General features: G+C 42.4%; 1 protein-coding gene across 1 annotated transcript in view; it reads left to right on the forward strand.

Moving 5' to 3' along the window:
• prex2 (phosphatidylinositol-3,4,5-trisphosphate-dependent Rac exchange factor 2) overlaps positions 1-25,017 on the forward strand; it is a 638,971-nt gene that overhangs the window by 590,480 nt on the left and 23,474 nt on the right. The window contains exon 38 of the mRNA XM_068030918.1: positions 17,688-17,790. Coding sequence (XP_067887019.1) covers positions 17,688-17,790 — 103 coding nt within the window. The remainder of the gene's footprint in view (positions 1-17,687; positions 17,791-25,017) is intronic.

The raw sequence follows: 25,017 nt of genomic DNA on the forward strand, positions 1-25,017 counted from the left end.
TCAAGATCTTATAAACTTCAATCAAATCTCCCCTCATTCTTCTAATCTCCAATGAAAACAAGCCCAGTCTGTCCAACCTTTCCTCATAAGACAACCCACTCATTCCAGGTATCAATCTAGTAAACCTCCTCTGAACTGCATCCAATGCATTCACATCTTTCCTTAAATAAGGAGACCAAAACTGCACACAGTATTCAGGATGTGGTCCTACCAATGCCCTGTATAACTGCAGCATAACATCCTTACTTTTATTTTCAAATCCTCTCATAATAAAGGATAGCATTCCATTAGCTTTCTTTATTATTTGCTGTACCTGCATACTAACTTTTTGTGACTTATGCACTAGAACACCTAGATCTCTCTGTACCTCGGAATTCTGCAGTCGTTCTCCATTTAAGAAATACTCTGCTTTAATTATTCTTCCTGCCTAAGCGAACAACTTCACATTTTCCCACATTATACTCCATCTGCCAGATTTTTGCCCACCCACTCAACTGGTCTGCAACCTCCTTATGTCCTCTTCACAACATATTTTCCTACCTACCTTCGTGTCATCTGCAAATTTAGCTACCATGCAATCGCTCCCCTCATCTAAGACATTGATATAAATTGTAAAAAGTTGAGGCCCCAGCAAAGACCCCTGCGGGACTCCACTCTTCACATCCTGCCAATCAGAAAAGGACCCACTTATGCATACTCTCTGTTTTCTGCCAACCAGCCAATCTTCTATCCATGCTAATATGTTACCCCCTACACCATGAGGTCCCACTTTGCACAATAAGCTTTTATGTGGCACCTTGTCAAATGCCTTCTGGAAATCCAAGTACAGTACATGAACGGCTCCCCTTTATCCACAATGCATGCTACTCCTTCAAAGAACTCCAGTAAATTGGCTAAACATGATTACTGTTTCACAAAACCATGCTGACTATTCCTGATTATCTTGAGTTTTTCTAAGTGCCCAGCTATAGCCTTCTTAATGATCGATTCTAACACCTTCCCCCTGACAGACGTCAAGCTACTGGTCTATAGTTACGTGTTTTCTGCCTCCCCCCATTCTTGTTACTTGCCAGTCTGATGGAACCATTCCAGAATCTAGCAAATTTTGAAAAACTAACGCCAACGCATCTACTACCTCATTAGCCACCTCTTCTAAGACCCTAGGATGAAGCCCACCAGGACCCGGGGATTTGTCAGCCTGCAGCTCCATCAGCTTGCTCAATACCGCTTCCCTGTTGATTGTAATTTCACCAAGTTCCTCTCTTCCTTCTACCTCCTGATTTACAGCTATTACTGGAATGTTTTTTGTATCCTCTATAGTGAAGACAGAAGCAAAATTTCATCCGCCATTTCCTTATTATCTACTATTAGCTCCCCATTCTCACTCTCTAGAGGACCAATACTCATTTTACTTATTCTTTTCCTTTTTAAATACCCATAGAAACTATTGCTATCCATTGCTAAACATGAGTCTATGCAAAAGAAAGTTTCTAATATGTATCTTTTTTTAAAAATTCATCTCAAAGAATGTCAAAGAACTCTATTGAGAACTGGAGCAATGCTGTGACAAAGTTTTGTAGTTTAAAGTGGGTGCCTTATTATTAGGATACATTTTCAAAATCAAACTTTCATAAAGATTATAATTTTTGTTTAATAAGCCTTTATCAATGAATATATTATATATATATATATCTTTTTAATGTGGAGCAACAGGATTGAAAAGAAAAATATTCAAATAATACAGTCACAATAAAAGAACAGATCTGAGAGATCTGGTTAATTAGACACATCTTTAAAACACCTCACATTTAATGGAAATACACTAGCCAATTTTATAATTATAGTGCCAATTTTTACTATAAAGTTACTGGGGGAGCCATGAGAAACATAGGCATAACAAGTGATGATGGAGGATTTAGCTTGAAGAATTTGAGCTGACTGTACAAAGAAAATGAATTGATATTCACAATTGCTATGACATGATTACAGATGCATCTTGGAATAATAACCATATCTGTATCTCCCTCACACGAGTAGGCTCAATAGGTGTTCCCAGACAACGACATCATTTTTCCTACTCTGCTCGTTTCTCTAAATTTGTGAGTATTGAGTTGTTAGGACTCTGAAGGTTGATAACATAATTGGGGATACTGGTGAAAGCAGTCACTGCCACGACTATTGGAAATGAAATGATCACAAGCCCAGGGAAGTCTCTATTGGAAATAAAAAGACAGAAAAGACTGGAAATATTCAGCAGGCCAGGCAGCACCTGTGGAGAAAGAAACAGTTAATGTTTCAGATCAATGACTTTTGATCATAACTGGAAAAAGTCAGAGATGTGATGGGTTTTAAGCGAATACAAATGCAGAGAAAGGGGCGTGTAAGGAATGAACAAAAGGGAAGGTCTGTTATAAAGTAGAAAGCAGGTGGGAATAAGGAGTAAAAATTGGATTGCTCCATTTTCGGGCATAGGAGTTGTGATTTGCAATTAGCCCATGCCTTGTCCCATTGAGACAAACTTTGTGCTGCCTCCTCATTTGAATCATTGTAGCATTCAGCCAAGTGCAACCTGTACTGCTGGCTGGCTGAATGCTTAATGGGGGCCCGTGTGGCTTTCATGTTTTCCAGCTAGCCTGCACCTCTTAGAGAGGAGCTGCACTCATTGTACAGAAGCTATTGTTGACTGTATGTAGTGCAATTGGCTGTAAAGGGAAGGACACCAAATGGAGCAACAGCAAAGAGACAGGGCTCCCAGGTGTTTGGATGTGGTGCTGGAGGTTTTAGTCCCAGAGATTAACAGGAGGAGAGAGGCCATATTTCTGTGGGGGGCCAGGAGGCCCTGGAAGGAATGAGAGCAGGTGGCCAGGAAACTCAATTCCTGAAGACTGGCCCCAAGGACCTGGCAGCAATGCCGCATAAAGTTCAATGATCTCACGCGGGTGATCAAGGTCAGTGAATGCATCTTCAAATGACATCTCCTACCCACCGCACCACCAGCCTCTCATGCTGCACATCCCTATCACCCATCAGCATCCCAAGCATTCAGGACTCAGGTCTATAGTTCAGATGCTCCATCTCACTCTCACACACACACCAATGATGCCAGCCTCACACCAACCTCTCAGTCTCCACATATCTCCAGCTATTCAGCTAAGGCAGACATCAATCAAACATATTGTAACACACTCACTGACATTCTTCCGTCTCTCTTGCAGGACAAAGTGGCCCAGAACCACAAGGAGCAATGCAGAACCAGAGGGGGATATGCATGCCTGCAGAAGGAGACTGTGCTCAGCTTCAAGCCGTTGCATCTGGCACTGCCGAGAACATTGAGGGTGACGGTACATAGGGCCTTATGGCCCTTCTCAACTTTCACCTCGCCCTCATCTTGCTGTCTAGTGTGATGTGCAAGCTGCAGGTCGTGTGGCCATGGACCTCTTGCTTTCTATCTCACTCTTCCCCTTCTGATTTTTTGTTTTCAGATACCCAGGAACTGGCACCTGCCTGGCCACAGCTGCCTCATTAGGAAGGGAAGAAGCACCATCACTTGATCAGATATTTGCAGCCACCAACTCAGATATTGGTACAGTGTGTACCTTAGTGGGTAGTATGGAGTCGGGGTCTGCATGTGGTGTGTCACCAGGCACAAGTGGGCTCCAGCAGATCAAGGGAATAGGACAGTTTGCCAGCTCCCTGAAGGAGGAGGCTGCAGATGGGTTCTGCTACAGGGAACTCAATTGAGGACTTTGATGGAGCAGCATCCAGGAGAACGCTGAGGAGCAATGCTACGACCACAGTGAGACAGTTAACATTAAAATACGAGATATGAACCCCCAGACTAAGATTTCACATTTTTGGGCTTTTATTATAACAATTAAACGAAAAGAAATCCTCATTAACTAAATAATACTTTGTAAGTAGTTGATACCCCAGATTACTAAGAAAGGTATTTTCTTTACTTCCTAAAATACTTGAAAACCTCACACCAAAGGTATACGTTTTACAGTCCTTTTTGATGGCAAAATCCTTTGCGTTTAAATATCCCAATCTCCTCCCAGTAGCAATGGGTTGGATCTCCCAGACCTTTTCAAAAATCAATGTCCTCTTTGCTCACTTCTCCGAGCACATCCAACCTAGGCATCCGTGAATAAGGTTGGTGATCATGCTGGACTTCTTATTCTCCACAAGCTTCAACTTTCAAAACAGGTTCAAGTCTTCGCAGCCTTTTGCTGTATCAGTCTTCTGAGAGCAGGTGTCTCCTCGCTCTCTCTTGAGTTGCAACCACTGGTTGTCGTCCTTACAGCCTGCTGTCAGGCTGCAACCACTGGGTTCCCTTTTTGGAGCCTGCCTACCTTCAGAAAATCTGTTAAATTTATCTGGACTCAAAAGGCAATAGCTTACTGTCCTGTTCCAATATGCAAAGTCCAGAAGTCTGATTTCACAGAACCACCTGGGCCTTCTATTGTTCTCAGGTGTTAACAGCTGCTCGGTTGCATTTGTATCTTCAGAATCACTGACCCCTTTTTTATGACCCGAAAGTCTGGGAGGCAAAACCCATTATTCTTCAGGTGTTATCGCTGCTGTCTCTTTTTCAAGAAAAATTCTTTGATCTGTCTTGTCCTTTAGCAGAGTGGATGTGAGGTCACCTGACTTTCCGGGCTCAATTTTTAAAACATGTTACAAAGTCCAGTGTTCGTAACAGCATGTACACCAAGATGCTTAGTTTATTAAAAGACCTGCCAGTCAGCCTCTTGCCAATGCCAAGATTTATAGAGGAGTCCGATTCCAACTTGGCACAGGGCATCACGCAGAGCATGGAGCCCATTCATCCCAGTGTGGGTCTGGTGGCCGCTGTGTCAGCTTCCACTGCAGAACCGACAGCCCATCCAGAATGAAGGGGTCCCAGATGCCTCCTGCCTTATTCCTCCTCTCCTTCCTTCTCCCAAAGTGGCTTCCCTATGCCAGGTGGTAGGGGCTGCGCTGGACACAGCAGACCACCACGAATTTGGAGACATGCTCAGATGAGTATTATAGGGCTTCCTACAATACAAAAAGTGGAACCGTTGCTTGAGAATGGAGATGGTCTGCTCCATGACATTCCCAGTGGTAGAATGAGTCTCATTGTAGGTGTGTTCTCATGTGGTCACGCACCAGAGGGGAGTTATGAGCCAAGTGTATAGGGGGTATTCCTTGTCTCCAAGCAGCCAGACTTTGGTTCTTCGTGATGTCCCGAAGACAGAGGGAGCAGCAGTCTGCTTCAGGATGAAGTGTCATAGCTACTGCCAGGATAGGTGGCATTCACCAACATGATGGTCTGGGCATGGCCACATGTTAATAGAATGGAACATTTATGCGTGCCACCTGCAAAAATCATGTGCATGAGGTTGATGGTTCCCTGCACATTGGGAATCCTGCTACCCTGGGAAAGCCGCGTGCTTGCTCCTTCTGCTTCTCTCTGGTTGGAGAGAAGATAATGAAGGCTGCTCTTCTGCAGTACAGTGCACCCGTCACCTTTCAGACACCACGATGGACGGCAAACTGGCAAATGTTGGCAATGTCACCCGCGCCTGCCTAGAAGGATCCAGTTGCATAGAAGATGAAAGTGAACGTGCCTTGATGGCCACTGGCAGCACCACCATCACCCTGCTTTGAGGTTTTTTAATTCATTTTTGTCGGATGTGGGCATCATTGGCTAAGCTATAATTTGTTGCCCATCACTAATTTGCCCTTGACAACTGAGTGGCCTGCCAGGCCATTTCAGAGGGTATTTAAGAGTCGACCACACTGCTGTGGGTCTGGAGTCACATGTAGGCTAGACCAGGTAAGGACGGCAGATTTCCTTCCCTAAAGGACATTAGTGAACCAGATAGGTTTATACAACAATCGACAATGATCATTAGACTAGCTTTTTAATTCCAGATTTATTAATTAAATTAATTTCACCATCTGCTGTGGTGAGATTCGAACCCATGTCACCGGAGCATTATCCTGGGCTCTGGATTACTAGTCCAGTGACATTACCACTGCCTTCCCTACGTTGCAGTAGTTTTGAAGGAGGTGGCACAGTTCTGCTACCAACTCCTTGGTGAATCATAGGCATCTCAAACATTTCGCCGGGCTGTGGTGAAGGTAGGAGAAGTGCTCCCTGAAGACTCTTGGTGCATAGGACCTTCTGTGGAGAGACATCCTTCTCCTCCTCCCTCTGCACACAGCTTCCCCTCTCTGCAGCCTCAGCTCTATCTCCGTCATGTCGCACACCAAGAAGAACTCCTACTACAACTTCCCATAATTGTATCTGCCTTTCCGTAAACAGGTCACAAAACTCCTCTGACTTCCCTGTCAGGATGCAGCAGTACTGCTGGTTGCAAAACCAGCAAGTCGCCAAAACTCCTCCAAGAACAAGCCACAGTACTTCCACAAACTTTGCAATAGAAGTCAAAAGCACCTCACCTGTAAGTTGGATGATGAGCCCTTTAAATAACTGTAGTGGGAGAGCCCTTGTGCAGCTGAATGTATGTTCAGTTATGAGTGATTAGGAGAGGGAATTAACTGGACCTACACGGTCCAAGTTTGCAGAGTGTGCGTCAAATAAATGAGGTTGCTTAACATCATGATTTGTCCACTGTCAAAGTTTCCAGCACACATGCAGCACGCCCGCACTATTGCACTTAGCAACATGAATACCATGGATATATCATGGATACCAGAAGTGCTGTGCCTGCCATTTGAAAGTTCTCCGGCTTCTGTAGCACCAGCTCCAGCAATGCGATGGAGCCCAATTTTTTGGTGTAAATGACTAAAAGGAAGATGGTGCAAGGCCTGAGGTGATGGTTTTGGTGATGGCATCATGCTGGAGTTGGCAGAAATGGTGGAGGATGATCTGTAGAATGCGCAGACTGCTGGGATGGATGGTGAGGACAAAGGGAATTCTATCATGGTTCTGGGAGGGAGAGGAAAGGGTGAAAGCAGAAATGCAGGAAATGAGTGGACATGGTCGAGGGCCTTGACATCCACAGTGGAGGGAATGCTCAGTTGAGGAAAAAGGAAGACATGCCTGAAGTGCTGGTCTAGTAAGAAGCATTGCCGGTAAAGATGCAATAGGGATGGAGAAACTGGGAGGATGGAATAAATTTCTTACAAGGAGCTGGGTGCGAGAGAGTGTAGTCAAGGTGCCTGTGAGTGAGTAGACTTGTAGTGGATATTGGTTGATAGCCCATTCCCAGAACTGGAGACAGAAGAGTCGAGAAAGGGAAGGGTAGAGTCAGAGATGGACCATGTGAACGTGAGAGAAAGGTGGAAATTAGAGGCAATTCAATTAAATTTTCCAGTTTGGGCAACAGCAGGAAATGGCTCCGATACAATCATCAAAATACCGGAAAAGAGGTGTGGGAGGGGTCCTGAGTGGGATTGGAACAAAAAATGTTCCACATATCCCACTAAAAAGCAGGCATAGTAGGACCCATACAGGTTCCTACAGCAACACCTTTTATTTTGAGGTAGCCAGTGGAGTCAAAGGAGAAGTTTTTCAATATGAGAACAAGTTCAGCCAGGCAGAGGAGGATGGTGGTGATCCTTCCCACCCAGAAGCAGCAGGAGGGAGAGGAAGAGAAGGAGGAGCAGGGGAAAAGGAGGAGGCAACCAGAACATCCCCTTTCCAGCCAGGCTGCGCGTATTAACTTTATTCGACTACATGTCCACTGAACACAAGCCCAAATTCCCATCATATTCCCACACCTTACCAGTCCTCTGTTTCTGACTATCACTGTCTCTTGGTCACAATGCTGAAATAAAAGCCACCACAAAACAACTATTCCAAAGTAACTTTATCCAACAATCCATCCAATATTCCAAAGTCAAATAATCACCCTTGTGAATTCCTGGAGTGCCTGTCTTGTGGGTGCATTTGACTAGTTTAATACTCCTATGCTGGTGGAAGATTGCTGACTTTCAATGGGAGGCAACTGCCTAGCCGAAAGAATGGTACACAGTCAAATCACTGATTGTGAAGTATTGAGAAACAAAACAAAGTCTACATGTAGCCATACACTTAAGGGCAACACCAATCGGCACAGGATTACCATCACCTGCGGAAATGATATTTGAAAGACAAATTAAGATGACTTTACTGAGTCATCACTTCATGAAATAATCTTCGACACAGGACAAACTGATAGTGAATCAAGCGAAGAGGAAAGTTGTGCACGACAAACACAGGCATGGAACTTGCACCGTTATAGATTGGACAGAGGGTTCAAGTGATCCATCCACTGGAGGAAACGTGGTTTCCTGCAGCGGTGTCCAAAATCTGCACTGAACTAAGATCATATGAAGTTATCACCCCTAATGGAGCAGTACTAGGGAGAAACCAATGTCAGCCTTGGGAATTAGCTAACAACATTGTGCCCTTCAACCCTATTGCTTCGAGAACACATTCACATTCCAATCCACAGAGTGTGGTGAAGAAAAGTGATAAATGTAATGCTCAAGCACACGATGACTGCCAGAACACATAGGCAGGTTGCAAGAAAAAAGTTGACAAGTCTAGTTCTCAACAAAGCTACACAGTGAAAAGATCAGGTCAAGTCAGTAGACTGCCTGTACTTTAAAGAGATACTTGAGTGAAGGATTGGAAAGTCATTGCATAACTATTTTCTTTCATCATGTACGTTGTTTATCTTTTGTGTATTTCCATTTTAGGAAAGGGGAATGTTGTGATACCACCTTAACAGTCTGAGTACTTCACACATCATCACAGGAAGTGACATCAACTAACATGTGATAGCTCAGCTGGAGTTGTGTTAGTTATCGAGTCACACATGTATTATAGTGCTCACTTGTATACCTGTTACTTAATAACAAAGAACCCACTCTTTGCTTACCTTTCAACTCAAAATTGTTTGCTGAAGAAAGTGTTATGGACGAGTGGGTGATGGCGTGGCGGGTTTCCACTGTTCACCTCGCAACAGACCACAGACGGTGTTTTGTGTTACTCGCGTTTCAACCCCTGTGTTTTACTTGCCAAATAAACAGACGATGAAAGGTTATTGGGGGTAGGCGAGAATGTGGAGTTGAGATTACAATCAGATCAGCCATGATCCTGTTGAATGGCGGAGCAGGCTCAAGGGGCCGAGTGGCCTACTCCTGCTCCTAATTCTTATGTATGTACATTCGTATGAACTTTAAAGTGTTAGTTTTGTCCATGTGACTTTAGGTTTCAGTTCTTACTGGGCTGTACAATAACCTTTTGATGGCTCCATTTGAAAGATATGAGGGCTGTTGACATGCCAATGTAGTGAAGGTTAGTTGGAGATGAAAAGTCTGGGGAAGGCCTTTGTCTTAGTTTGTTTGTGTGTAGCTCACATCCATGTGTGATTATCTGTCTTATTTCCATGCAGACAGGGTTGATTGGTTTTCAGTCTTAATAGACAATGGATCTGGATTACAGCACAGGAGATGGTATGAGTCATGTGACATTGTCCTTCATTTTGGTGACAATGTACCAATCTTTTAAAATTGTTCCAATTCTTATAACTTTTCAGTTTGTTTCTGTATTTTCATCACTACACTTCTAGTGGTGTGACAAAGGCAATAACACAACAATACTAGTGCCATCAAGCAACATTGATTCACCAATAACCTGCTCTCCAATATTGATTTTGGGTTCTGCCGGAGCAAGTGTCTCCAGACAACGTCACAACCTTCATCCACGGAAGAGCTGAAAGCCAGAGGTGAGGTAGCTGCCCTCAACTTCAGGGGTATCACCCTGCTCTTTAATATCAGACAGCTTTAATATTGAACCAACAGAAAATCCAATTATTTATATTCACATCCTGATGCAAATCCTGTAGGATTTTTACTGAAGGCTGTTTCCAAGTCAATACATGTGCTTGAAAGTAGTTATTTACTGTGTACCTGTGCTGAGATTAATTTCTAGGGTAAATACATCAGGACGTGTAATTCAATTACTCAATATAGTCCTAATTCAATGTTTAAAAAAAACTAATGTAAAAGAGCAGATTGATGGGAGTCTTCAATCTTCCACTTGATACCTGCACTGAGGAAAATACATAGGAGTTTTTATTCTGATGTATGATCAGATGAAATAACTCCTGGCTCTTTATACTGTGTTTCACAAAGCTGAAAATTCTGAATCTGTAGCTATAGTATAATGGCAGTTTCAGAGAATTAACCAGATCAAGTGCTTTTTGAGGTAGATACTGATTCTTGTGAGGCACAGTCACTCCTGTTTATGGGCTAGGTAATGGAAAATTAACATGCATTGTAAATATGAGCAGATGATAGTTTCACTATATCAGCAATGCATTCATTTTTGCAGAGTAAATTAATTGGATTTACTTGCACCATGAAAACTTTCACTGCATCACGGCTTCCATTTTACAAGATGATGCAGTGATGCTTTATAAGTAAGGCCCTACCAAATTCATGGCCAAATTTAACAAATTTCAAGGTCACAGCATTTTAAGAATTGTGAATTTCACAATTTCACGTATTTAAATCATATGTTTCACGGTGTCACAACAAACCACGAAAATGATCTATTTAAAACAAAAGAAAGATAAGGGAAGTTTCTCATTTCAAATGGCATTTATTGTATACTCAAAAACTATTGTAAAATGCTGACTATAAACAGGTCACATTCTTTAGTCACTGAAGTCAGTGGTTGAATGTGAGCATGGAGCAACCTGCAACTGTCTCTTTCTTCATTCCTTGTCTCTTAGTGGTGCTGACCCATTACCCACCATGTGTGATCCAACGAAACATTGAAGCTTGTACAAAACAGTATTCCAACAACAGGATGCAGAATTTGGCTTCCAGATTCTTTCACCTGATGTGCTGAGGTAATGGTTGTGGCCGTCTTTGATTTGCTCATTCTGGTATTCTCACTTGTTGCTAATACTAGAGATTGCTCTTCTCAAAACTGCACTGGAAGCCCTCCCTCATCTACCAATCAGCAAGTTGAGCCTTGTGTCAATCACTAAAATGCAAAATGTTCGCAACATGCCCAGCAATCAGCCAGGTGAGCCTTGTTTTGTTAGTCACTAAAATGCACAATGTTCACAACATGCCAGGCAATCAGCAAGGTAAAACTTCTGTGAATGAATAAAATGTGCGCAGTTCACAAAATGGCTGATTTCACAAAGGACCCAAGATTTCATGGTCAGTGAAGCATTTTTCACGTCCGTGAATTTGGTAGGGTCCTATTTATAAGCAAACATAGTTGTAATCTTTTGGTATTATAGAGGTCAGATCTATAAAAGTAACAAGTCATGAATAATTAAATTGTTTATGATAAGATTGAGTGAAATATTTGCAGCAAAATACGAATGGTTTTTCCATTAATATGTCCTTTATTAGTATGCAATAAGTGTGAATTATTGAGGAATAAATAATCAGTTAATATATACATTTCTTGGTGCTTGGCCATAAATTTGAGGATAATGTTTGACATGTAGGCAACTAAATTATCTATTCCAGTAAGGTATTTGAAGTTCTGTCTTCTGTGGAACTGATGAGGTAAATTAATTAGAACGCATATCATATTTGGCCAATATGGTACTGTTGGTTGAGGCAGTTCACACTGTAGAAAAATACAAGTCGGACAAGGGGAGATATTTTATGATTAAATGCTTTCAGCACAGAGCTTTGCCTGACAGGAGTGTATATTGAATGATGTTATTGGATCGCTGGGGGGGGGGAGGGAGAGGGAGTGGGGGGAGCGCAGTGGGTGGTCATTGTACCTGATTTGTGGCCCACATGATTTTCTGTCCATTAAAATAAAAATCATACAGACATCAAATCAGGCGTATTGTTCTTCATACCTGAATTCCCAATATGCAAAGTCCTGTGCTGACTGTTAAATCATAAAGTTAACCTCAAAGTGCTCTGATTTTCTTCCAATTATCACAAAGTAGGATACAGGAACTACAGGCAAGGTAAACAACATTAACATTTTAAAACATTTTAACATTTTAAGAGTAGTTACAGGCTGCAAGCATTGTGTGATTAAAAACAGTCAAACCAAAATGTGGGATGTTGCAGCTCATCATCTATTTCAATCTGATACAACGTGGGTTAATTGTGATCCCAAGCCCATTAAGTCAGGGTGACTCCTATGCATTTTAAGAGTGGCAGATCTTTTTTTAAGCCCATACCTCCAGTGGGGAGGAAAGGCAGTGTATTTTATTCACAAGCCAACTGGTGAATTGCTGATTGTGGAAGAAAGCTGGAAGCTAACAATCCTACTGGTTCACAGTATTGAAAGTAGACCCAAAATTTGTAATAATCATACAGTGTGATTTCATCCTGAAAGTGCTTGTTCCGTAAATCGAAGGTGAATATGAACTTTTCTCTCCTTGTGCAAAGTTTAAGCCCCTGGGACATTTTGCTATGTTAAAGGTGCTATAAAAATGTAAGTTTTTGAAAAATTACTTGACTAAAGTGGTATTTTGATCGAAAGTAAGTAAACGATACAACAACATACATCATAATGGATCAACATATTTAGCCATATTCTTTTAAAATGCAGTAAGAGGGGGGAAGGTACGCACCAATTTTGAAGAATTATAATTCCCTCATTACAAAGAGAAGATGGAGCCATGTACCATGATATGAACCAAAACTAAATTCAAATGATAAACACGTGTAAAGAAAATATCATTATGAAAACTGGAAGTAATTCAGCTATACCAGTACAAATTGCTCTGCTCTTAGTGAAGATTTGTGGTGCCCCCAATCTGAATACTGCTTGGATCAATTTTATCCCATTGTCTTTTGACAAAAATTGCCTATAAAATTAAGTTTAGCAAATGATTCTTTTCATCAACTATAAGCACAAATTATATTCCTAAGTAAGTTAGATAAGATATAACTGTCTAATACTTGAAATAGCTATTTTCTGCCTAAGGAAGTCTGGCCAGTAAGAGATTAAATGAGATGAGGCGATGTAGAAAGGAAGTATTTATCTGTAGAGAGATCAGTGCTTTAAAGAATTAGCTAGAGACCACTTGCCATGATAAGCCCCGCATTTAAGAATAATGTAGGTTACAGTTTCTCTTGGTTGTCCATATTTATTCTGTGAAGAAATAGAACTGAAGATTTTACAACAAACAGAGCAAATGATACATCAATATACATATAATAGATCAACATGTTTAATTACATTGTTTTAAAACAGGGTAAGAGAGGGAAAGGCATACACCAAGTCCAGGGCAAAGAATTAAAATTCCCTCATTACAAAGAAATGAAAACAATTAACATAATCTATAAATCTAAACTAAATTCAAACTATAAGGACAAGCAAGTTAAATATTAATAGCAATGTGAAAAACCTGGAAGTAATTCAACTACATCAGCTCCAAATTGCTGTGCTTTCAGTGAAGGTGACAAAATCTTATTTTGTGCCCTTACCTCAAGAGTGTTTGCATCGATTTTCTCCCCTTTCTCTTTGACAAGAATTGCCTATATAATTAAATTGTCTGGCAGAGAAACATGGTTCCCCCCCCCACCATTGTTTGTATTAAGCCTGCACAGAGATAAATCTTCAACTCCCAATTAAATACAGTTGTTATTTGTTTCAAAGAGTGGAAAATTAATTTAATTGTTATTAAGAAAATGTAATTAGCAGGCAAAATACAAAATTAGATTTTGTACCAGAAGAACAGATTTTTTTTGGAGTATGACTGATGAAATGTGATCAAATAACTTGGATGAGATACAGTACAATAAAGGAAATATGATCTTGTTAGTGAGTGAAACAGTAAGACTGATGTAATGAAATGGAACTGATCGGGTATGAAAAACATGTCCTGTATAAGGGTTAAAACAAGAAATTTGAAAGCTTGCTGCCAAAAACAGTTTGCTTCAAATATGTAGTGGCAATAAGATTTATTTTCATCTCTAAAAATTCAATGTCTGAGATCAGAAACTACTACAAATGATATTGAACAAATTGTATTTAACAAAATGAAACACCGTAATGTTCTAAAGAGGTGAAAATAGATGTTGAGCATTGCTGGATGAAGAATTAGGATAAATGATTGATTGCAAGGTCAAAGAAATTGGTTTCAAGTTGTTTTTGATGTTATGGCGAGGTAGTAATGTGGATGGGCTTAGGGAAACTATTTCAGAGTGTGGTGATAAGGTGGCTGAAGGCTGAACAGCGGTCAGTTCTTTGGCTACTAATAGATTCTAAGAATATTGTCATTGGAGTCTTTTGGTCTCGAGAAAAGATTATTTTGTTGAAGTTATTTTTGACAATGTTAGAAAGTATGTGAGCTGAATAACATTCATTCATTTAAAAATTAATTTGATTTCATTGGACATTTAAACACTGTCAGTGAGGCTGTGTGTCAGTTTTGGTCTTAGCAGTACAAAGTGCTCTCAATTTCTTTGTCTGTTTTTGTATCATGATATGCTTCTTATTTGCATCCTTAATCATGGCTACAGAAACAGGCCATTTGGCCCAACATGTTTATGCTGTAATCCTGGCATTTATTAGATACTGTTTTGTTTTTCAGTTTATGGGGTTGAGTTTCCTCAGGGGGCTTCCATGACTCCACCACCATAACTTAAGTGGAAGTTCAGTAGAAACCCCATTTAACATCCTTTCTCAGCAAACTTGTTGGTTTCCCATTAGAATGGCCATTAAAGGTGCTTGCTTCACATTGCTGCACTCCTGGCATGAAGTTCATATTCAAATTCACCAGCTACATCATTCCTGAGTTTCTTAATTTCAGAATTTGTCCATAAAGTGTGATTACTTTTGGAAACATAATGGCCAGGATTTTGTGGTCAGCAGCAACTGAACAGCACTAGCCATTTATTACACTTTCTGTGGGCTTTTGCACTGGAACGTGTGTCATTGGAAATCCAGCATGGCATCCTCTACAGGGGATCTGGGACCTGTGTGAACAGGGCAAGCAACTGTGCAGCTCTTTAACCAATCAGATTGAAGAATCCTCACTGAAATGTGCCAGCCGCAATTTCTCAGTTCCTTAACGCCCAGTTCTTTGGCGCTACAGGTGCTGTTTTGGCTCCAAAATGGAAACCAGAGTGAGTGTTCACACCTCTGTTGCATACTGTGCCAGATGTCATTTTGGTGAGGACATCAATAATCATGCAGGGAACATCCATCAGAAGTATGCAGAGTAGTCAGATCATGCCATCAATCAGCATATAATGCTCATTTGGTGTTAGCAATGCCATTTTGGAGCTCAATGCTCCAGCTAATATCATCGCCTAAACATGCAGAGCTGTACACATGTTCAACATTAGAAAGGACACCTGCCTCCCACCGTCCCCAACAAGTGCTATTTAAAGCGATCCTCAGCGACTTACATAGTTAGTTGCTGAATGATTTCTACTGGTTTCTGTTGTGTAAGTGTTTGGTAGTTTCTCGCATTCTTTAAAGTTGCTAATGTCTACAGGGCTGAAGGAGTTAGTCCTGACTTAAAGTATTCTGCGCAGACCATTTTCTCTCAGATATAGGTACAGTAGTATGCATTCCCCTTGGACTGCAGCAAAACTGGGAGAATAAGCAGAGATGATACAAAGTAGGACAAACTGCTAGAAGAGGGAGGAGGAGGTGGGGGGTGGGGAGAAGGGCTCTCAGCATGAGGCCATATCCACTCAGAGTGTTCAGGGATCAATTCTCCTGCCTGAACTTCACGAGGAATAGTGTGTGAGTAAGGCCATCCTCACTGAAATCTTCCACTTATTATAGACACAACTGCAACCTCAGAGCAGGGCAAGGGTGGCATTGCCAGTGGCTCTGAAGGTGACCATGGCCATGAAGTTTCATGTGTTTAGCTCCTTCCAGGGTGGAACAGGCAATATTTGCCATCCACCAGGGCAGATTTTATGCTTTCCTGCCTCAGCAGGTTTGAAGGTGGGGACAGCAGTTAATCGGACAGATGGTGGCGGATGGAGACGCCACCACCTTTCTGCCTCCACCCCAATTAAGTCTGTGGTGGGAAGGCCCATGGATGGCCTTCCTGCCCATTGAGGCCCTTAAGTGGGTAATTAATGCCCAATTATGGGCCTCATCCCACCACTGCCAGTAGTAGCCTAGTGGCGGGCGGGCCTGTCACCACATTGCGAGCACAACAAGCAAACCCATGCAGGTTGCTTGCTGGCTCCCAGGGTGCATGTCCCTCGCTCAACGGCACTTAGTGCCTGATTGAGGGACCCAGCATCGGGAAGGGGGAGACCTGCTGCAAGCCAATATCCACTGCACCCCCTCTCCCACAACTCCCACCTCACGAGATTCTTCCTGTCATGGCTCACCTGTGGCCTGCGTACCATGACGCTCTTTGGGCTCGGGTGGGTGCATTACCGGCAGCAGCCACTGCCTCCACAGTGGCACTGCTCAGTAAAAGAGTGGAAGCTCTCAGAGAGCGGGACTTCAGTTGCCAGGGTCCTTAATCCTCCGTCACCTAAATAAAATACTGCCCACTGTTGCACAAGGGAGGTTACTGAGGCTCTGTGCTCTAAGAGAGATGAATACATCCCATTCTCTCTTGCCAGAGAGAAGCGGGTGGAGCAAGTGCACAGCTTTATGAAGATTGGAGGCTTCCCCATGGTGCAGGGTGCCATTAAGTGCATGCCCATTGGTTTGCAGGCACCAAAAGACAAATCTTGAGAAGTACCATAACTGAATGTCCAGCCGGTGTGCAACCATACACAGCGTATCATGCAGGACAATGCCCAATATCTTGGTAACAGCCATGATGATGCCTTAATTCTCATTGAGCAGAGTCATTTATGGCACAAAAGGAGGCCATCGGCCCATTGAGTCTATGCCAGCTCTCCTTAGAACAATCCAGTCAATCCCATTCCCCCACTCTATCCCTGTAGTCCTGCAATTTTATTTCCTTCAAGTGCCCATCCAATTTCCTTTTGAAATTATTGGTTGTCCCTGCTTCTACCACCCTTGTGGGCAGCGAGTTCCAGGTCATTACCACTCATTGCGTAAAAAAGTTCTTCACATCCCCCCTGCATCTCTTGCCCAAAACCTTAAATCTGTGTCCACTAGTCCTTTTACCATCAGCTAATGGGAACATTCTTCTTTGTCTATCTTATCTAAACCTGTCATAATCTTGTACACCTCTATCAAATCTCCCTTCAATCTCCTTTGCTACAAGGAGAACCCGCAAGCGGCAGGTAGCCAATTAGACCACCTAAAGGGCCTATTAAGGAATTTTCCAGTCAGCATGCAGGCCCCATTGAAACCAAAAGGCAGCTGAAGGATGGAGGTGGCCTCCCAGTGGCAGACCGAGGGGCCAGCATTCCATCCTGCAATGAAGCCATCCCCAATTCCCCCCATCCACCATGGCCATAGGGCCACAGCTGTGGCTGCTGGCTGTCCAGTGGAGGGGTTACTCCTCCACAATGATGGCCTGGCAGCTGTGGTCTCTTTGTATTTATAAATTTATAAAAGGTCTTCAAAGGGCACCTCCATCTTGTGGCGCCCTCTCTTTCTCCTTCCGACATCGGCAGCTCCCATCTTCCACAGTGAGGCTGCCAATCTTTCATTGCTGGAGGGCCTCGAGAATTCATCCCGAAGTTGGGATCAGGAAATCCAGCCCCAATTGTCTGAGATACAACAATTGTCTGAGGTCTAAACCCGAAGGAATATTCTTTGATTTAATATCTTCCTTCTCTTCCAGATGTACACTGAGTGTCACTCTAGAACAGGCAATCATTCTTGCAAGAAGCCATGGGCTACCTCCACGCTACATGATGCAGGCTACCGATATGATGAGGAAGCAGGTATACTAATAGAAAATGACAGGTTTTTCAAGATTTACCATTTTTTAGTTAAAAAATCTGTGTTTAGAATTGACTGATCCCTGATCCCTCACACTTTGGAACAAAATGCATTGTGTTTATGCTTCTAAACTTGAAGAATATGAGTCGCTCCTCTTCTTAGTTCATTCCACTTAAAGCAGCGGGCTTATCAACTAAGCCATTGGCAGAGCTTGATTCAGTTATGGAAAAGGACAAAGACGGACTGGAAATAAAGGTTCTGAATTGAAGGAAGGCCGATTTCAGTATGATAAAACAGGATCTGGCCAAAGTGGACTGGGAGCAGCTACATGTCGGAAAGTCTACATCAGACCAGTGGGAGTCATTCAAAGAGGAAATAGTGAGAGTTCAGAGCCAACATGTACCCATTAAGGTGAAGGGTAGGACAAACAAGTCTAGGGATCCCTGGATGTCAAGGGATATAGAGGATTGTGTTAGGAAAAAAAAGGAGGCTTATAGCAGATTCAGAGGGCTGAAAACAGCGAAGGCGCTACAGGAGTATAGAAAGTGTAGGGGGGTACTTAAAAAAGTAAATAGGAGAGCGAAGAGGGGACATGAAAAAACACTGGCGAGCAAGATAAAGGAAAATCCTAAGGCATTTTATAAGTATATTAAGGGCAAGAGGATAAGCAGGGAAAGATTGGGACCATTCGGGACCAAAATGGCAATCTGTGTGAGGAGCTGGAGGATATAGGTGAGGTTTTAAATGATTACTTTTCATCTGTGTTCACTATGGAGAAGGACGATGTAGGTGTAGAGATCAGGGAGGGGGATTGTGATATACTTGAACATATTAGTATTGAAAGGGAGGAAGTATTAGCTGTTTAATGAGCTTAAAAGTGGATAAATCCCCAGGCCCAGATGAGATGTATCCCAGGCTGTTATGTGAGGCAAGGGAAGAGATAGCAGGGGGTCTGAAACAAATTTTCAAATCCTCTCTGGCCACAGGAGAGGTACCAGAGGACTGGAGGACAGCGAATGTGGTACCATTATTCAAGAAGGGTAGCAAGGATAAACCAGGTAATTTCAGGCCGGTCAGTCTAACATCAGTGGTTGGGAAACTATTTTCTGAGGGACAGGATTAATCTCCACTTGGAGAGGCAGGGATTAATCAGGGATAGTCAGCATGGCTTTTCGTGTCTAACTAACTTGATTGAAATTTTCGAGGAGGTGACTAGATGTGTAGATGAGGGTAAAGCAGTTGATGTAGTCTACATGGACTTGATTAAGGTTTTTGATAAGGTTCCGCATTGGAGATTGGTTAAGAAGATAAGAGCCCATGGGATCCAGGGCAATTTGGCAAATTGGATCCAAAATTGGCTTCGTGGCAGGAGGCAGAGGGTGATGGTCGAGGGTTGTTTCTGCGAATGGAAGCCTGTGACCAGTGGTGTACCACAGGGATCGGTGCTGGGACCCTTGCTCTTTGCAGTGTGCGTTAATGATTTAGATGTGAATATAGGAGGTATGATCAGTAAGTTCGCGGATGACACGAAAATTGGTGGTGTCGTAAATAGTGAGGAGGAAAGCCTTAGATTTCAGGACGATATAGATGGGCTGCTAAAATGGGCGGAGCAGTGGCAAATGGAATTTAATTCTGAGAAGTATGAGGTGATGCATTTTTGGAGGACTAACAAGGCAAGGGAATATACAATGGATGGTAGGATCCTAGGAAATACAGAAGGTCAGAGGGACCTTGGTGTCCTTGTCCATAGATCACTGAAGGCAGCAGCACAAGGAGATAAGGTGGTTAGGAAGCCATATGGAATACTTGCCTTTATTAGGCGAGGCATAGAATATAAGAGCAGGGAGGTTATGATGGAGCTATTTAGGCCACAGCTGGAGTACTGTGTACAGTTCTGGGCACCACACTATAGCAAGGATGTGATTGCACTGGACAGGGTGCAGAGGAGATTCACCAGGTTGTTGCCTGGGCTGGAGCATTTCAGCTATGAAGAGATACTGAAAAGGCTAGGGTTGTTTTCCTTGGAGCAGAGAAGGCTGAGGGGGGACATGACTGAGGTATACAAAATTATGAGGGGCATTGATAGATTAGATAGTAAGAAACTTTTTCCCTTAGCGGAGGGGTCAATAACCAGGGGGCACAGATTTAAGGTAAGGGTCAGGAGGTTTAGAGGGGATTTGAGGAAAAAAAAATTCACCCAGAGGGTGGTTGGAATCTGGAACGCACTGCCTCAAGAGGTGGTAGAGGCAGGAACACTCACAACATTTAAGAAGTATTGAGATGAGCACTTGAAACGTCATAGTATACAAAGCTACGGGCCAAGTGCTGGAAAATGGGATTAGAATAGATAGGTGCTTGATGGCCAGCACAGACATGATGGGCTGAAGGGCCTGTTTCTGTCTGTATAACTCTGAGTTCTTTTGACCAAAGGAGCCATTTATCATATAGTTCGACACTGCCAAGCTGCATAAATAAAAATTAGCTTTGAAGCTTTCAAATGGTTGTACATAGTTGGTTAAGACAATGCACATTTTGTATATATGAGATTAGTGCAGACAGTCACAAAGTAATGCTGTAGTGGGCTGTATATAAATTATTATGATATTGCTGATAATGCTCATCGAAACATTCATTATTGCCCTGGGACTAGCTGGCTGTTCCACTGATGCCTGTCAAGTGGCAACACGTATCATGGCCAAGCACACAACATAGTTCCAGTGAGGAAAACTAACATCTTACTGATCCAATTATCGTGAAAGCAAAGGGTTGCATTGTTGGAGAAAAACAGGATTCTATTCACTGCCTGGATGGGCAATGTGCACATGATAACCAGGTTCAAAACACTGGAGTTAAAGGTGCAGCTGAAAGAGAGAAATCTGAATGCCAGTGACAACACAAAAGTGTTTCTGTATCAGGTGAGTGTGAGAGATGGAAGGAGAAAGAGGATCACAGAGTGGAGAATGATGAAGATGTTTTGCAGATGTAGGTGTTTCACTGTAACCATCACTCTCTCTCTATATGCTGTCACAAACTTTCTTACATTACCATCTCTTCTTGTATCTTCTTTCTGTAAGTATATTTTTCCCTCTTTCTCCTCTTTCTTCTGTATCTCTCTCACGCTCTCCCCCCCACCCACCCCCCCCCGATGTTGGGGCTTGTGGCGGGAGGACCCAGAAAATGCCTCCAGGAGAGGCCCGCCATGGACCTCAATGCCAGAAAGACCCCGTCCCATATTACCACCGGCGGCGAGGCCTCATGGCGGCCTCCCCGCAGCTCGGCAACGGGAGCAGGATTTAAATATTTAAATCAATGTAAGTTAATGAATTAATGGCCTACCTGCTCCCATCGGCTGTCCCGCTGCCATGTTTTGGTTGGTTGCTGGGGCTCCTGCGCCTTTGGATCTCCATCCGGTGGGGAGGGAAGAGGAGGTAAGTTTTCAGGGCGGGGGACGTTGGGGGGGTGGTGGGTGAAGCCCTTTTGATTGGTCTAGGGGGTGGTGGGAAGGTGAAAAGTTCATAAACATTGGGGGGGCTGGTTGGGATCACAAGGTATGTTTTTTTGGTGGGGGAAAGGGCAAGTAATAAATTGTTTGATCATGGGGGGGGGTGCAGGAGCAAGAGGGGCTTGAAACTTTTACTTCAGTTTTTACTTGACATTTATAATGCCTCTCACTTTCGAAATTCAAATTCATTGGAAGGGCTCGAAGCCCTTTAAAAATGGCACCAGCGCCTGCACAGTGGTGCTGGACACCATTGGCAGGCACAAAGCGTCCACCCCCTCCCACATCATTGCGGGGGGGTGGCAGTGCGGTCCACCCAGGGCCAAGTAAATGTTCCGCCACGTATAATATTGCGGCGGCTCCGCGGATCAGCAGTGAGCTAGTAAAATTCAGCTCTATATGCCTCATACGCTCACTCTATGTCTTTCTCATTTGTACTGTTTATTTTTTTGCCACGTCCCGCAAACTCAGTTAGATAACTGTGGGGGAAATGGTGGCCTAGTGGTAATGTTACTGAACTTGTAATCCAGAGGCCCAGGGGACGCAAGTTCAAATCCCACCACGGCAGCTGGTGGAATTTAAAATTCAATTAATAAATTCAATTAATTAACAAAAATCTGAAATTGTAAGCTAGTCTCAGTAATGGTGCCAGACTCTGTCATCGATTGTCCTAAAAACCCATCTTGTTCACTCGTGTCTTTTAGGGAAGGAAATCTGGTGTTCTTACCTGGTCTGGCCTGCATGTGACTCCAGAACCACAGCAATGCAGTTGATTATTAACTGCCCTCTGAATGCCACTCAGTTGTCAAGGGCAATTAGAGATGGGCAACGAATGCTGGCCTTGCCAGCGATGTCCACATCCCATGAAAGATTAAAAAAGATGAACAGGGAATGTAATTTTTTAATGCTTAGATCCACTCAGAACCTCCAGGACTTTTTCTGGAAATTTCCAGCAAACTTCAGTAAGTGCACTAAGTGTAGAAATTTAATATGTCCTCCAGTAACAAATTACTAAGCTTAATCATTAATTATTTCATACTTACAGCTTACTGTAAGAAACTGAATTATTCCATAATTACATTATAGGTACTTTGAATTTATGTGCTTGGCCTGGAGGCTTGTCTGCCAGGAAAACAGAAAAAAACTTGGGTGTTCCAAATGGATGAGGCACTGCTCTGGAAACATATAGTTATAATATAACTTATCAGTCAGTTATCAAATTATTTCATATTTACACTTCACTTTCAGATAAAATCATTCCATAATTTACTAACAATTTAATGAATCATTCCAAATAAATTAATCACAGAGCTATCTTGCAGAAATCCTTACTAAAAAAAACTAATCTATGCAAAAGTGCTCTGCTGCTAACAAATTTTACTTTTAATAAAATAACAATCAAAATCTGGGCTTTTAATTTCATTTTTAAGTGTTTGTTAACCTTTTGGTAAGAGTTTACGAAGTGAAATGCCCTGGAATTTTACAATCTTTTTGTTTCTTTCATACCTTTTGTCTGCTTCACATTACTCCATGTGATCTTTTTCCCTGATTTTCAGACCGTGTGACTACTTAATTATGTTTAGCTGCATTTTTAAAAATTTTTTACTGCACAGCATCTCCTCTGTTTTATTCTAGATGAATAGCATGAAGCCCCTGTCTGTTATTTTCTTCTTTGCCTGCTTCAGTGCAAAGGCAGCAACTCCTTCAGCTCATTAAATGTTCCTGGCCTGGAAAAAGTGGTTTCCTGATTGGTGGATTATGACATACCAAATTTTCAAGTTTTGGAAGCAGAATAGGGAAAAAGAGGATGGGGGAATGGGGGAAGGATGGGAAGAGGAGGAGGAGTGATGCGGCAAGGAGAAGAAAATATGGGGGAATAATGGTGCATAGGGGACTTGTTTTTTGTATATTGAAGTCTTCCTTCTAAAGGTTGAACATCACTGATTGCTGGTGGTGATATGCAGTTGTGTATTACTACACTAAAAACTCTTGGTTCATGTTACCCCCTTGACTCTTGCAAAGCCAACAGATCAGTAGAAATTGGAAGTCCTCTCCTGCTGCTGTTGGTCTGATGAAGACTGTCACATTCTGGCAATCCGAGGCAACCAGTTCTCAGAGTGCAATCACAGGGATGGTCATGTTTGGTCCACTGAACTAGAGAGAATTGCGATTCACTTCAACAAATCAGTTGGAGTCAAAATTACTTCAAGCGAAAGTAACTTATTTTGTCTAAACCGACCAAAGTACAACACATTGGAACTGGCGTAAGATAGATATATGGCAGCAAAAGCAAGACAATCTTAACAATTAGTGATAATACGGAGAATCAATAGCAGACAAAATCATTGTTTCCTTGGCAGAGTACCCAGCAGCTCAATGAGTTCAGATGACAGAAAACAGCAGCATGGCAGTTAATCTGGAAAAGTCTTCTGTCGAGTTCTCTGTCAGATCTCGTTGAACACTGATTTCTTATTCTAGGTCTAGTTCTTCTATGTTTGTGAAATAGACCACAATGTTCCAAATTCATGATTCTAGATCACAAAGTCAAAAATCTGCACATGCTCCCAGGTCACGATATCCAAAATATGTACACCGTTTTTCAAATAATCTGTTTATTGGGGCAACATTGTTCTCAGTTTGCTTTTGGTCCTACTTAAGGGGTTAATCACAATTGGATCACAGTATTATCTCAGGTTTGTAGTTGATCACATGATTCTAACTAATGCTGATTTTCCCATTTGTTTGTCAATTATTTTACTGCTGGGGTCAGTTGACACACTTATGGTTTCTTGTAGCTGCATAGTTGCACATTCAATTGTAGGTTTTGACCAGTTGATACCAATAAGACGTATGCTTGCATAATACAGAAATAAGATGTGGGTCATGGTACAAAGAGAAATCAAAAGGCCCTTGTTTGCACAGATTAATCATAACTCTGCCTTCCTGATGTCCATGACTCTGTGATCTATTCAACATTTTTTCTCCCTCATCGGATATTACTCATTCAGGGCCATCAGGACTCTCCACAGAGAGAAAATGGTCAGCGGTACGAAGATACAAACATACGAATTCAGAGCAGGAGTAGGCCACTCAGCCCATCAAGCCTGCTCCGCCATTCAACAAGATCATGGCCGTGCTGATTGTAACATCAACTCCACATTACTACCTATCCCCACTACCCTTCACCCCCTTGCTTATCAAGAATCTATCTACCTCTGCCTTAAAAATATTTAAAGACTCTGCTTCCACCACCTTTTGAGGAAGAGTGTTCCAAAGACTCATGACGCTCTGAGAGAAAAAAACTTCTCCTCATCTCTGTCTTAAATGGGCGACCCCTTATTTTTAAACAGTGACGCCTAGTTCTAGATTCTCCCACAAGAGGAAACACCCTTTCCACATCCACCCTGTCAAGATCCCTCAGGATTTCATATGTTCCAATCAAGTCACCTCTTACTCTTTTAAATACAAGCCTAGTCTGTCCAAACTTTCCTCATAAGACAACCCGCCCATTCCAGGTATTTGTCTGGTAAACCTTCTCTGAACTGCTTCCAAAGCATTTACATCCTTCCTTAAATAAAGAGACCAATACTGTACACAGTACTCCAGACGTGGTCTCACCAACGCCCTGTATAACTGAAGCATAACCTCCCTATTTTTGTATTCAATTCTGCTTGCAATAAACGATAACATTCTATTAGCTTATCTAATTACTTGTTGTACCTGCATACTA

This window comes from Heterodontus francisci, chromosome 5 (genome assembly GCF_036365525.1).
Source record: "Heterodontus francisci isolate sHetFra1 chromosome 5, sHetFra1.hap1, whole genome shotgun sequence".
Taxonomy (NCBI): Eukaryota; Metazoa; Chordata; class Chondrichthyes; order Heterodontiformes; family Heterodontidae; genus Heterodontus; species Heterodontus francisci.